Source organism: Dermacentor andersoni, chromosome 7, assembly GCF_023375885.2.
Source record: "Dermacentor andersoni chromosome 7, qqDerAnde1_hic_scaffold, whole genome shotgun sequence".
In the NCBI taxonomy this organism is placed as follows: domain Eukaryota; kingdom Metazoa; phylum Arthropoda; class Arachnida; order Ixodida; family Ixodidae; genus Dermacentor; species Dermacentor andersoni.
Window position 1 is genome coordinate 156,987,373 of NC_092820.1, and position 15,788 is coordinate 157,003,160.

General features: G+C 48.5%; 1 protein-coding gene across 1 annotated transcript in view; it reads left to right on the forward strand.

The window, feature by feature from the left end:
- The window catches only part of ttv (exostosin glycosyltransferase 1 ttv), a 180,172-nt gene that overhangs the window by 158,111 nt on the left and 6,273 nt on the right, over positions 1–15,788 (forward strand). Inside the window, exons 3-5 of the mRNA XM_050180657.3 lie at positions 7,048–7,296; positions 13,972–14,181; positions 15,279–15,439. Of these exons, the coding sequence (XP_050036614.1) occupies positions 7,048–7,296; positions 13,972–14,181; positions 15,279–15,439 (620 nt within the window). The remainder of the gene's footprint in view (positions 1–7,047; positions 7,297–13,971; positions 14,182–15,278; positions 15,440–15,788) is intronic.

Sequence of the window (15,788 nt, forward strand, 5' to 3'; positions counted from 1 at the left end):
ACTCACAACACCTGCGCAAAAAGATGCCTTCATGTCCTACCAACATGCCCAAACCGTCACCTTAACGAGATCCAGACACCCTACGCCGCATGGCTATGTATTGCGTTCAACTGCTGGGCGAGGGGATGCGCGTTCGACTCCCTGCTTCCTGCGGCCATATATACATTTTCGGTGAAGCACAGGGATGCCAGTGTAGTGAGATGTCATCATTTACTTTACCGACATCGATCCGACATTAAACGAGTCCGGCGTTGTTCAGTATATGCGGTGTCACCCGTAAAGTGCAGCATTGGGACTAGTGTATACGTTTCCTTATATCAGACCCGTCACCGTGCAACGTTCCGGAACCCACGCCCTTTGTATGCGCGCCGTTGAAGCGCGCCACCTTGGCGCGAAAGCCGTGCAAATTAAAGTAGCCTTCTATATACTCTGTTGCTAAGGGACTTTAACACGCACGTTCCATTTTCTTTTCATTTTTGTCTCCCTCTTACTGTATTCTTCTGCCTTCCCCCACCCACTTTTTTTTTTCGTTTCTTTTAATTCCCGGCCTCTTTGGATCCCTTTCTATTCGGGAGGACACATGGCACGAAATGCGTCGCGGGGACGAGGCGCAGAAACTCTCTCTCTCTCTCTCTCTCTCTCTCTCTCTCTCTCTCTCTCTCTCTACTTCATGTTTCAGTTCAGCGCTTTCGCCCGCGCGCGCCCGTACGTACCCTCTTTAAAATTGCACCGCGAGCGGGGGGAAGAGGGGGAGGAGGAGAGGGTAGCGTGACGTTCTCATTCGGCCGATAAGAATGCGAATTTTCCGTGGCAAGAATTCGGGCAGCAGCGCGCGCGCATGTCTTTTGAGAGAGCCTCGGCGAAGCGGTTGGTGCATGCGCCGTCCTCCATATCTCTCTCTGTTGGCGCCATCGCGCGCGGGAAACAAAAATAAATATCAATGATCCAAAGCGAGCGGGAAAAGCGGGGGGGGGGGGGGGGGGGGGCGAGGAGGAGACAAGATGATGCGGGCGTGCAATGGTTCCCGAAAGAAGAATGAAAGAAGAGAGCGCCGAGGAAGCCCGACATGCGCGATTGTGCACGTATACGTATAATAAGATTATTTGCGAAGAAGAGACCACCACATCGCTCGGGAAACTGCAGGGGAGTAGGGGAGGGGGGGTCGAGGCGCCCCCCGCAATATGCGGAGAAAGAAATTCGCTCCGAGAAAGAAAATGCGACGCAAGGAAATGAAACGGTCGTCCTCCTCGCGGACTTGAAAAAACCGCGCCCGAAATTTCTCTTCTCGAAATGAGCGAGCTGCGCCCGACCGCGCGCGCTGCCTCTCTGTAATACCGTGCAACGTATCGTCGGCTTATATAGATACGATATGAAGGGCACCAGTCCCAATCATGGACGGCCGAATTCGCCTCCTCGAGTATAAAAGAAAGCTCGATGGGCGAGCGCTCGGTCTTCTTCTTCGAGGTCCCGAACATATGCGACAAGCTTGCTTGTGCTGGAATGTGGCGCAGTATTCGCGTCCATGTGTGGTCGCCCTTACGGGTGAGGTAACTAAGGTCTCCGGCGCGCCGTTGAAGACATCCGTATACACTGGGTATCCCACCGCCGTCACGTTATAGTCGAGCGTTATGGTATCTCATCGATACATCCCAGCTCGTTGAAACCGTTCGCGTTCGATACACTCGCGTGAAATATGGGTTCCCCCCCGTATGATTTACCCCCGTGTCTGAATCCTGCAGAACAGCGTTCGCAGCGCTGATCCGTTTTAGTGCGAGAAAAAGCAGCACATGTCTCGAGCTTCTCCGTTGTGCTCCTTTCATTCGTCTCTCCGCGGTGTGGTATATACGCGGCCCTGGCGTTTGCCCTTGGGGCAACATTTGCAGTCTTCGCCGCCCCCACTTTACTCTCGGTCGTATATACCACCCGGTCACTGTTTCCTTATTCTCTAGCTTTTTTCTAGTCGCTCCGGAAGTCCCGTGAATGGGCGGGGCAAATAATATCTCGATATCTTCCGGTTCTTAGTGCGTAGACCGACCCTTAGCCTATCTGCTCTTCTCGTAGTTCAACAGCTTCTGCAGCCGCGGCACCGCGTCTTCATGATATGCCTGCTACGTCTTTCTAAAATTTCTTTCTCGCTGCACATTTCCCCACGGGATCCTCGTGTGTTGCATTTATTCGCGCAGCTTCTGGGCGGGCAAGTAGAGGCTTGCCGTGATTTGCCGTTCCATGGCAATTCTTTCTTGAAACCTTGCTGTTTTCTTTATTTTTCTCTTTCTTTCACTTGCAGTAGCTATGTCATACTCGGTGTCTGCATTTGGTTCAGGAAGCCTCTTGCCTGAAGCCTCCTGTGTGCCTCCGAGATGTGGGATCACGCAATTACTTCCGTATATAGCAAATTATGCTTAGTTGCTTGCCCGCTGGTTTTTGTCATCTTGTCTAAAGCCTCGTTTGGCCACATACCTAATTACGCAACAGGGGGAGGAAGGGGTGTTTGGGGAGGGGAGCGGTAACATATGCAGAGCTGTGCGCCGAAATCACGGAGGCAACAGCCGTCACTCACTGAAAGCCCCTAAATGGGAGTACCTGTTCGATGGCGCCACAGTACCGCAACCTGAAGCTGCGATTAACGAGCAGGAGCACGTATCAGTGGCGTAGCCAGGAGGCGGAGGAGGTGGGCACCGAGATGCAGCCCTCCCCACCCCCCTCTAAAAAAAGATCCTGGCTGCGCGCCTGACACGTCTGTCTGTCTGTCTGTCTGTCTGTCTGTCTGTCTGTCTGTCTGTCTGTCTGTCTGTCTGTCTGTCTGTCTGTCTGTCTGTCTGTCTGTCTGTCTGTCTGTCTGTCTGTCTGTCTGTCTGTCTGTCTGTCTGTCTTGTCTTGTCTTGTCTGTCTGTCACAAGCTTCGGAGATAACATTCATATTCGCCATTGTATTGTAGGCTTAGCGCACAATTTAAACAGGCAATCACTCTACATTGTTGCGGTACGCCGACGAGCACGATACGCACTGTTTCGCTTACGCAGACAACTCATGCGAAGTTGAGCGTGTTCTGCGAGCGAACTCGAAGCATCTCCTAACGCGGCTTGTCAAGGCAGGATCCCACGCAACTTTCTGCAGCAACTTTGCCTTTGTCGCACAAATCGCCTGCAGGTGCCCGTGTGAACGCTGTCTGCATATACTTCGCTGTCGTGATGCCAGCTGTCGTGGTTAGCTGTTCGGTCCTGTGCCCTCTTGTCAGCCAGGTGGCTTCGATCGAGGCCTTAAGCCTGCCGCTACAGGTATAGTATACGCGCTAAAGAGTGGCGTCTAATTGAATTGGTGAATTGCACGATTTACAATGTCTGTAACATGTGTTGTAAACCCTGAGCCATAAAGCCAGAAAAAAAAAACGCAATAACGATACGCGCTGGCACCTCGTGGCGTCTGGAGTTTGTGAAGCTTCCACTCGAGACTATATATAGTCTCGAGTTTAACTATAAACTATAGTTTATAGTGTATCCATGTATTTACAGGCAAGGGTGCTATTAATTACCTTACAAAGGAACCAAAACAAGTTGTGAACACTTTTTCTATATATGAACGAAAACGGTCCAGACGTGTATGCGTACGAAAACTTCTTTAAATCCACGACGTCACCTTGTAATGCGCCGGGGCTGCTATTAAAGGTGCGAAATTCCGTGGTAACATTTCCCTTCGTTTTCTTAGCTGATAACCAGCATTTTATCGCCGATAAATAAAATTCGAATCTTGAATTTAAAAAAAAAGTGCTTCACCACACTAAGCTAACTTATAGTGTGGCACATTACGTTACGTTTATAGTGGCCTAATCCTGTCGCAAGCATATAAGACACTCCCAGTTTCATACATATTCAGTGTTTTGTAACGTAAGCCTGGTTTCCAGTAAGTGCTAGCGTAACGTCGTCCTATACCGGCGAGGCTTGTCTGAGTGCGCGTGCTTGCGCTATGTAAGCATACCTCCGTGCGCCTCTCAGTTAACGGCTAATAAAAATTCGGAGAGGCCGCGCGCTATTCGAAGGAGCCGCGTTTGTTCTAAGTCGTTTTCCCTGTTTCGTCGCTTTATTTACTTTTTTTTTTCGGGGGGGGGGCGGGGGGGTTGCCTTTTTTTTTCGCCGGAGCGATAACACCGTGAACGAACTGCATTTCACGACGAAGAAAGCACGACTAACGCGAGTCCGCGGGGAATGGGCGCAGCTTATATTATAATGGGCTCTGGTGCGACTTTGGCCGAGTTTGCAAAGAAACATCCGTGTTGTTTGGTCGGGAACTGCGTAGTTACGAAACTGCGAGCGCTCATCAGAATGAAGGAAGATGAATAAAGCAAAAATAAGCAGCAGGGAGAAACATAGGGAGGGGGGGGGGGGGAGGTAAAAACTAGCGCATGAAATTTTTTTTTTATGCCCGATGCGGAAGCAGTCGAAACGTGACACATGCGAGCCGAATAAATGAGTTCCATGGAGTCAGCGATATGGAGAAGAGAACGGATTTTATATGAAGAAAGAAAGGGGAAAAAAAAGAGACTGGATGGATGTTTGGGCGCCTCATTTGGGCAGCGGGATCACGTACAAGCGCTTCTTTTTTTCTTTGCTGAACTTCTTCGTCCGGAGCGAATGTTCCTGTCATTTTGGCGGCATGCAAAAAAAAAAAAAAGAAGAAGAGAAGGTTCGGGGACCAAATTATACAACCTCACGTGTCTTCGTTTCTTGACGCTTATTCGGCCGTTTTCTGGACGTGAAGAACGACTTTTCCGAGCGTCGAGTGCCTGTACTTGCTAAAAGGAGTACGGCCGTTTTATGCCGGCCGTATACCCTGAGAAACAGTTGAGCTTGAACAGACATTTCACTGAAGGCAACACAAAGTCAATATAAGCTTAACATTATCTCAATAATTATTTTTATAAGGGGTATACACTGCTTTATTAAAAGCGAAGCTTTTTCTTTGCGAACCTCTCGGGGTTTTTGTGACAGTGCCTGCTGCGGCATGGCTGTTCTCTAGCCGAATCCAGCTAACCAATCACAATGGAGGACGCACGCGACATGGCCGCTTAGTTCCTTGTACCACCACTAGATGGCGCTCCGCTCTGCGCATCCGCGGCGGCGGCGGCGCGCGGGGGAAAACAAAAAAAAAAGAACCAGAAAGCTTGCTTTCGCGCATCCGCGGCAGCATTGCATTAGCCTCTCTATACAATACCTGAATAAATCCTTCAGTGTCACTTTGCGCGGACATTTCTGTAAACACAAACACGTGTTTCGACTGTTCGTGCAATCGCACAAAGCTTCGCTGTATGTAGATTCCGACTCGTTGAATCTGCTGCAGTTCTTTAGTGTTTTTTTTCTCCAAGTTTTGAGGCGCCCCTGGCACCCTGCGTCACACGGCAACGAAGTGCTCGGGACCCTCGCAACAACCGAAGACGGACGATAAATAAACAGCAGGAACAGAAAAGACAGGAGAGGACAAATGTGGGAGGCCGTGGTGTCTCGTCCAGGGCTGGGCGACCAGTGAAAGTGGGTGGACCGGGCCAGGACGGCAGCAAGAGCCCATAGATTCCTGGAACGAGGAAGCCGCCCACCTGATCGATATCCCTTATAAAAATAATTATTGACGCAACGTTGTGTTTATGTTGACTTTCTATTGCCTTCGATGAAATGTCCGTTGAAGCTTTAATTGAACGTACCGCATTATTCTTGTCAGGGGAGATCGAATAGAGATCTCTCTTGCTAGTTGAGAAATAAACGTTTCTTTCTCTTTTCTCTCTATATCATGGCGAGGGTAAAGCTGGCTTCAAACAGCAGTGGTGACTTTCGCTGCTTCATATCTCTAAACGCGTCTCTTTTTCTCTTCGTGTTCTTACTGTTGAACGCTACGCGGGACTCGGACGTTTGGTGCACGCATGCTCCAAGCAAGATGCTTTGCTTGCACTGTGCCGCCGTGTGTGGATCCATGCATTTGGCTGTGCCACCTCGTGGACCAGTTTCGGTATTTATGCATGTTCTTCGTCTGCAAATAAACAATTGAATTGAAGTGGAACGAAGTGAGCCCTGAGGTGTTATACGCGCGCCTTTCTGACCCGTGAAAAGTGTCCGAAAGTTACTATTCCCTTTTTGTGTTCTGAATATGAATATTTTACATCAAGCGCGTGCTCGTGTCGGGCGGTGGGAAGTGTACATCATCATCATCAGCCTGGCTACGCCCACTGCAGGGCAAAGGCCTCTCCCATACTTCTCCAACTATCCCGGTCATGTGCTAATTGTGGCCATGTTGTCCCTGCAAACTTCTTAATCTCATCCGCCCATCTAACTTTCTGCCGCCCCCTCATCCATCCACCACAATTATCACCCGTAACTCTGCTTGGAAAAAAAAAATAAATCTAGAAGTTGGTCAATCAACTTCCAAAAGCATTTAATTTCAAAATTTCACAAACTTTTTACAAACGAACAGAAGCGCATGGGTTCGTCGCGAATTCACTGCTGCAGTACCAGCATTGAGCAGGGCTGCATGCGGTTACCTGATGCCTTTTTTGGAAAAAAAAAATTTTTTTTTGGCGCATGTTTTGCGGCAAGGCTGCTGAATACAGACCTCAAACGGCAGCTGGAAGAAGACAGTGTTTGAGCTTCCGTGTAACACAATTATGTTTTCTCGTATATTCAAATTACAGTTCGACGCTATCATCTCTGTACGTTTTCTGTAAGTCGTACTTAACGAATTTTCTGACGCATTTTATACTTTCAGAAAGTCAATTAGTTCATTAACGCCTCTGCGCCACGCATAGGGGCCTGCGTGGTTCAGGATGTGCGGTTCGGGATGATGGCGTTCACGCAAAAAAAAAAAAAAAAAAAAAAACGCGCGGAAGCCTATAGCTATAAAACAGCTTCGCTGTAAAATTGAAAAAAGGAAAGACTGAAATATGCAGACGGCAGTTAAACGGGATAGAATGTTCTATACGTGCGGGTGAAAATGTTCACACCCGCTTTTATTTATTTTTTTCCCTTTCGTAACCCGTAGTGTCGTTTGTCAATCTCTCCCTCACAGATCGTGCGCGAACGGGTTCGCGGCTGGGAGTCTCACCACGGCGTCGTGTGGAACAGCCACCCCGGCGCCCTGCTGACGCTGCGGCGGTTCGCGGACACCCTGCGGCCGCTGCCTTTCCACCGGCACCGCAGCGGCGACGCGGACGAGCGGGGCGGCCGCTACACGGCCGTCGTCTACTCAGCCATGCCCAGCGCGCAGCCGCTACAGAGGCTGCTCAAGAGCCTGCTCCGCTCCGCCTGCCTCGCCAAGGTTTGTCCTCCCTCCCCTACCAGGGGGCCCGCCGGGTTAAGGTTCAATAGAGTTCCTGTGTACGCTAACAAAGGTATGGTAGCATATACAGTAACTCTAACGTTCAACTAACGTTATTCTAGTAACATTGCCTCGCCAAGGTTTGTCCTCTCTCCCCCACCAGGGGGCCCGCCGGGTTGAGGTACGACCCAACGTCCTAACCTAGTAACGTTGGTTCAACCTATAGGGGCCTATATGCCTATATGCTATAACCTATATGCCAGCGCCGCCAGCGGGTCTTCGAGGCACACTAGCTCAATCGGTCAGTAGTCGGAATTAAGCAAGATACGTTTAGAGTATTGGTGTGGACAAAAATTTAAAAAATAGGAGGGAAGAGGTTGATACAACCGGATCCGTTGCAGGTATCGGCAGCGGTACAAGTACAGTGTACTAGAATTATTCTAGTACACTGTAGTACAAGGTAGACGGTAAAGTTTTGAAGAAGAGTAAAAGAAAAAAGGGTTAATGAGATGTATTCAAAGATGCTGGAATAAAAAGCGTGTATAGCATACTCGAATAACTCGGACAGGCTAGGTGACTATTTGTCACCTCCTCGTTTCAGAGGGGATGCTAGTAAATCACCATCATCACACTTCGTCGAAGTACACTGTATAGCCGACGTGACAGCACAAGCGAATTATGTCATTTTTTTATGTTGACATAGTCGCTTTGGTGCAGAAAACATAGTCGCTTTGCAGAAAACTAAAGTAATGCTTAACAGTCTCGGAAGAGAACAGCAGTTTACGATAGGTAGTGAGGCACTGGAAGTGGTAAGGGAATACATCTACTTAGCACAGGTAGTGACTGCGGATCCGGATCATGAGACTGAAATAATCAGAAGAATAAGAATGGGCTGGGGTGCGTTTGGCAGGCATTCTCAGATCATGAACATCAGGGTGCCATTATCCCTCAAGAGAAAAGTTTATAACAGCTGTGTCTTACCAGTACTCACGTACGGGGCAGAAACCTGGAGGCTTACGAAAAGGGTTCTACATAAATTGAGGGCGACGCAACGAGCTATGGAAAGAAGAATGATAGGTGTAACGTTAATGGATAAGAAAAGAGCAGCTTGGGTGAGAGAACAAACGCGAGTTAATGACATCTTAGTTGAAATCAAGAAAAAGAAATGGGCATGGGCAGGACACGTAATGAGGAGGGAAGATAACCGATGGTCATTAAGAGTTACGGACTGGATTCCGAGGGAAGGGAAGCGTAGCAGAGGGCGGCAGAAAGTTAGGTGGGCGGATGAGATTAAGAAGTTCGCAGGGACAACATGGCCACAATTAGCATTACGAGTGTCAAAGTGGAAAAAGTGTACCTGTGTGTGTGGGGGGGGGGGGGGGAAGCCGGCCTCGCGGTAGTGTGTGTGTGTTGTCGCATAGGCGAGGAGAAGGAGCTTGTCCTTTTTTTGCTTTTTCTGCGCAGTCGAAAGAAACCGTTCAACTTCATTGTCGTCGCGACTATCTTTTCGTCGCTTTTTTTTTTCTCTCTCTCTGCGCATCGGCGCGCCAAGGGAAAGTGTGCGGCCCGGATTCCCGCGAAGTCTCCCCTATCGTAGGTCATCAGCGTCGCTGCGTCCGCCGAGTCGATTCAGAGAGACCCGACGCGAATTCGGCAGATGCCCATCGTCGGCTATCCGCGCATGCCTGGGGCATTCTTTTCGCCGTAGGCTCCAAGTCGAAAGAAAGCGACAGCGCGCCGCGATTGCTTTCGTCGTCAGAAGTCGGTGTGTGTACACGATCGGGCTGCACGGTCGTCCCCGGAGAAAGCTAGTGACAGCCCACTCACACGGCGCAGTGCTGTTGTCGGTTCTTTCTTTCTTTCTTTCTTTCTTTCTTTCTTTCTTTCTTTCTTTCTTTCTTTCTTTCTTCCATTGCGCAAATCGCTTGAAGAGAGAGAGAGAGAAAAAAAAGAAAAAGAACCGCGTAGAGTTCAGTTCTTCATTACGCCGACCACGATGCTTTCTCCAGGCACGGCGTCACCCTACAAATGCATGTTACAGTTATGGTATACCGCCGCGGTAGCTTGCAGTGCTTGACTTACGGTGCTGCGCTGCAGAGCTCGAAGTCGCGGGTTTGGTACCGACCGCGCATTAAAAAAAATTATGGGGTTTTACGTGCCAAAACCACTTTCTGATTATGAGGCACGCCGTAGTGAAGGGCTCCGGAAATTTTGACCACCTGGGGTTCTTTAACGTGCACCTAAATCTAAGTACACGGGTGTTTTCGCATTTCGCCTCCATCGAGACCGCGCATTTCGATTGGGGCGCGAAATGCTAAGGCTCGAGTGAGCGTAGACTTGGGCGCACGTTGAAGAATCCCAGGTCGTTGAAATGAATACAGAACGCCTCCCTTACGGCGTGCCTCATAATCAGATCGTGGTTTTGGTGCGTAAGATCCCAGATTCTCTTTTTCCTTTTTTTTTTTTTTGCAATCGTGGTATATGGGAAAAAGAAAAGTAGGCTTACTTGCAAAACACGGACACAAGAGACAGCAGGCCAGCATACACGCCGGCTATCAAGTGAAAATGTCGCACTGTGGCGGGAAAAGAAGGCTTAAAAAAAACTGCGTTTGCTCGTAGGACGGCAGTGCGTCAACCTGTCAATCACGGGCGCACAGGTAAGCACCTTCGAGAGATAACGGTTTAGGCATAACGGTTCCTGATTATGCAAGATATCCGAGGGCTAACATACTACGCACGCGATACCGCTGTAACGTATGCGAGCAGTTTCTCATTTTTTTTTTTTCTGAACAGAACTTTACTATCGGCAATTTATTTGTGTTTGTGTGTTGTCAGACATAAAAATGAAGAACTACGTCTTCTGGTCGTGTCGTGCATGGCGTGTCGTAATGGTCGAACCTCGATATAACGATGTTGTACTTGCAGCAAAAGAACTTCGTTAAATCGCGAATTTCGTTCATTCGAGATTTGAAAGTTTCAGCATTGAAAACAACTTCACAAGTTCCCAGAGCATTCCTGGTGGATAGTATACATCTTATTAGTAAGCGCATATACATAAATTGCAAGGGGATCGGGCCATAATACCGCGGTTATGAGCGCCAGCGCTTGTGGTGGGGATGGCGCCGGGAGCAACGTATCGACGGGGCTTCACGGCGTCCGAGATCTGCGTCTGTTGCGTCGTGCGCTGCCCTAAATCTCGGAGGCCATGGCTGACCGCGCATAGTGCCCGCAGCCGGAGGCCGCAAATTAAAAACCAGAAGTGTAAAACCATTACGACTCGCCCTTTGCACTTGCCACGGCGGAGAGATTTACTCATGAGAGGAGGAGCAGAAGAGCGAGTTCCTACCCTTCCTCATCGTGCGCTTGGTCACGTTACCGTGCGTTCACTCTCTCCCTATCCCTCTTGCGCAGAAGGCATCGTCAGGTCTCGCGTTTCTCCGCACGCCCCTCTGCCTCTGCAAGTTTACCGATGCGACAAATGGCGCAGCGCTGTTTTAAGGCGGTGTTGCCGCTCAAACATTTCATGCAGAAAGATCTTTGAAATAACTTCTGCCTCGGCCATCATTATAGTTTTTTCTTAGATGAACTAGCCATACAGGCTTCAAGTTCGTGCTTAAGATGGCCGAAAACTTAGTTCAATCGCGAAAGAAAATACACGGTTTTCAATGCAACTAATACCGGAAAATGAAAATAGTGCGTTACATCGCGAATTTCTTTACGTCGAGGTTCGCTATATCGAGGTTTGAGGTATATCGAGGCACGTGAACAAGTCAGCCATCGATTATCTCGCATGAAGATGAATTGACGTGTTGCCTAAACCGTTACATTACGAAAGCGCCCACGCGTGTCCGTGATTGACGGATTGGCGCTGCCTCTCATCCGCTTGCGTAGATTGTTTTTCTCTTCGTTTTTGTTTTTTTTCCCGCCACTGTGCGACATTTTGTGTTGTCCTTGTCGCTCATCTTTTACCCGTGTTTTTTGTACGCCCGCATTTCCCTATACCAGCTTGCTGAGCCTTCCGTCGTTCTAGCGCACTTTTCAGTGGCTCACAACGAGTTTCTAATATAGATTTGTAGCAGTTGAATGCGAGCGGCGTGTTCAGATCCTAACGGATATCAATATGAATTCGCTTCGGACTTGTCCGAGACGCGTGTGTATGGCTTGTAGACAAGAGATAATCAAATTTGAGACCTGGGAAACATATCCTGCAGTGGACGTTTGCTAACAGCTAGCTCACGTGTTGTCTTTCTTCCCTCCCCCCCCCCCCCCCTCCACCGTTTTCCCGCCCCATTTGTCTTACGATGACGACGATGAATACAATTATGTACGGGCATGTTTTTCGAAGCGCTGGACGACTTGAGCAGGGAACGGGGAGGAGTGCAGTGCTCACACCCGCTCTGCTGATTGGCCGACGGCAAATTACGTCACAAGTACGTCACAAATGCGCGGTGGTGTTGAAACTTGTTTCGGTGTTTTGTGTTCGACAATAATCGTGGCGGGTGCAGGTCGCGCACAACAAATGTGTGCAGAAGGAGAGTGCGTTGAGCGTGGGTTCACGTCGATTAAAAGATGCCTTTGAAGTTGGCTACGCGTGCGTCCCTACTTTAACCCTCGTTTATAACGCGTTATCTACACCGCATTGACGTATGCCTAAAGACGGGAGCTGTGCTTTGGATTAACTATCAAAAGCTACGAAAGCGAAGACGCAGCAGCGTTCGCAGTTTTACTAGCAGACGCACGCTGCTTCGCCATTGTCTCGGAGCGGCGACGGGTGTCAGCTTGCCGTAATGAATGTAGAGGATGTCTCCTTCTCGCGGGCGGGGTGTCATTTTGAAAACGTGGTACACGGTGCGTACAGCGTACGTCCGCAGCGTTGAAATTAGTGGTAGCGCCCTTGCCCTGGAACGCAACGAACGAGAGACTGCCGTGGAGGAAGGAAGCTTCCTCGAGGCAGACGACTGTGCCCATCACACGGCCGGACGTTGGCAAGTGTGTAGTAATGAACAGAAAAGATGGCGTCTTCGTTTTACGCAATCGCTCGTCAATCGAGGTTCGTGCGGACTGTTAAAAGATGCGGCAATATAGCTGCTTCTTTCGGGAAACGAGAACGTTTTTTGAATATCTTCCGGCAACGCAGCAGCGGCGAATGTGGGATGCTATCGCTGTCAAATAAAAGTTGTCGAGATCTTTTTTTTTTTTCGCCCCCCTTTTTTTCCCGCTCTGAAGGGAAACCGTCTGCGCATGCCTCGTGGTATGCCCAGCACTGCCAGCGCTGCACTGTTTTAGCGAATAGTCCGCAGCGGGAAAAAGCGGCGCTGCGGTCGCTTCCCCAGCTTCGCGAAGGAGGGAAATCGCTTCCTCGTCTGTCTTAATTTCCGGTATCTGCTTCTGGAAAAGAGGACTGGCCGTCGTCTGCTGTCCGTGTGCTCGCTTTGTGAGAGAGTGTAGGGGGGAGGGGAGGGGGGGAGTTTGCGCCGCTTCGGGCCTCACACTTTTCTTGGCTGTCACTTCCCCGCTCCGCGCAGAGACGATATTTGGCAACCCTCTTGGGTTCGCCAGGATGCTTCTTTCTAAACCCAGCTAGCGAACGAGCATCTGAAACGCTGCCTATACCGCTTTTTCTTTCTTTGGCAGCTGTCCTGGTTAGAAGTAGCGTTGAGTGCTACATTCGTCTCCGGAGTGTCTTAGCCTGTTTGAGCCACTTTGGGTCTACCTATAGCCTCTTTCCACGCTATTCGATGAAAAATAAAATCCTTCAAAATTTATCCGATGCTGGGCAGACCGAACCCGCGTCGCACGGCTTCCTCAAGCGCAACCGAACGTTTTAGCGCGGCGCCACTAACGCCCTCGAGCAGCGAGGGAATAATTCTCAGTGTTAGCATGTACCGGTGCGCCACGCATCTCGGAGGCCACGCATGGACATCGTGGATGGCGCAGCGTGTCCAGAGGGGAAGCGCAAGAGAGCAGCCCAGCTGCATTACACGGCTCATACATGACGCGTTCCGACGGCGGCAATACGCTGTGCAGCTACATTGCTTGAATGCTATTTGCATTAACATGTACAGTCATTGTAAGATGGCTTCTGTCGTAACTTTAAAAAATTCATTTGCATTATTTCTGCAACTTTGTCACTATAGCCTTCACTGATCGCTGTGGAGATGACAAAATGCTGGGTGTAAAAATGTTGCCCAAGACAACTGAGAACATTTTTCTAACAAACATTTAATGAAGGCCAAACTGCAGAAGTCTTCAGGAAACAGACTATGCGTTAAGATGAAATTTTGTAGTAGCTTGTGCATCGATCCTCAGATTTGTGGTCCATTAGTGTCATAACCTGTATTTGCCTATTTCCACACTCTTAGTCAGTTGCCTCATTGAATGAAAAATACCCTGCTTTAGTCACTGCTATTTTTCCTGCTTCATTCAATACAAACTCTGGCATTTGTATTTCAATTCCAGATTAAATGAAACTTTCACCCTACCAAGGACGACTTATTGATCTTGTTTTCTTGATGAACCATCAATCAAATTCCTATCTCTTTCAAATCACATATATGGGCTTGTAGTGTCGATCATGCAGCTGTGCACTTCGGAATCATTGATTTGAAGAGTCTGTCATGGGACCATGAGCAGTGAATGACTGTTGGCTTTCTGTGGGGTCCTTGTCCCCTGCAGGTTTTGGTCATCTGGGGTGGAGAGTCGCCGGCCCCTGTGGTGGCCAAACTTCTTCAGGGCGCTGGCCTGTCTCCTGGCAGCAGCAGAGCCCCTGTGCACGTGGTGGTCCCACCACAAAGGGCCATCAGTGCTCGCTTTGCACCCCACCCCCTCATCACTACCGACGCTGTCCTTGCCCTGGACGAGGATGTCATGCTCACTGCTGAAGAGGTGAGAAACCTGCTCTGTACACTCGCCGTGGGACGGATCGAGAGCAGTGGTTGTAACTCAAGGAGATGACATGCATGCGTCCTTGAAAGAATGGCAAATTGTATCTCGTACCTCATAGTTTGTATGTCATAGCTTCATGACAACTTCATCATAAGTTCAGCAAGGCTTGATTACTGATGTCAGAAACATGTACCTGTCATCATGTCTTTTTGTACTTTGTGTTTATTTGGACAAAGACTTGTGCAACCATTAGTTGGGCAAACGTCCCGCTCAGAAAAGTGCACTTGCATGCAGTCGACTCCCATTAATTCGACCCTTGCGGAGCCGTAAAATTTAGTAAAAATATCCGAAAGGTCAAATTGGCAGAAGGCAGCAAAATGTTGAACAATGCCATACTGAATGGACAAAGTAGACTGCTGAATATGGGGGCATTACACTATGGAAACAAGGAGTCGAATTAACCAAAACGCTGTGCTTCTGCCTTCAAAGGAAACAAGTTTTTCTTCCATAGCAGTGTGTATTTTCTTGCCAGGACTTTCTGGCGCATTCAAATTAAGCGAAAAGTCAAATTGGCTGAGGTCAAACTAACGAGACTCAACTGTATTGGGAAAAGGGTAGCACAGATACATCCATCAGCTATATGATAGTGAACAGCTAAATTTGCAATGCAGTACACATAGCAGTTCAGTGTCTGTGGTGCTCATAACAGTTTCATGAGGTGAAATATTCAGTGGAAGAGCTATTTGGTACATATTTGCTTGTCCAGCTCGAATCTTATGTGTTATCAGTGCTAATTGTTGCTCGAAAGCAAATTTGGTGACCCTCTCTTGCTGCTCACGAGTGTACTGGTTTCACAAAATATTTTCCCAGGGGTAAATGCAAGTTGTGACATCAGAGGGCAGGCTAAAGAAAGAAAGGAAACAAAAAATATCTACATGTACTACAACGTAAAAAAATTTTTTTTTTTAATGCGGCAAGATGAAACTGGATGGCAAAGGTGCATAAAAACACTTCTCTGTCATTAAGTTGCTCAAATGTGCATTAAACGACTGAAGCCATCAGAAGTGCTTGAAGGAAGTACACCTTGGTGCTTGCAGATGGACTTTGGGTTCCGGGTGTGGCAGTCATTTCCAGAGCGCATTGTGGGCTACCCGGCTCGCTCACATTACTGGGATGATGCTAAGGCTGCCTGGGGCTACAGCTCAAAGTGGACCAATGAGTACTCCATGGTACTCACAGGTGCTGCCTTCTACCACAGGTACCGTGGCATGATATTTCTGTCACACCCCAAGTATGTTCACATTTTGATCTAAAGAATTTAGATGCATAGGCATCTAAATTCTGACTGTGCTCCCCTCTTTGGAATGCAGTCAAGCCAGGATACAGGAGAACCATGTTATAATGAAGCCACATTCTGTATTAGAAAGCCTTCATTATATCCAATGTTCATTATAACCATGTATTTGTTGAATGCTAATATTGGTGATATGCATTTTACATTAACTTCATTATATAGGATTAGATCATTCATTATATCTGTGTTTGATTTATGTGGCAGTAAATGCAGTTCTTTGAATGACTTTTTAAATTTTCTTTGACCAAGAAAG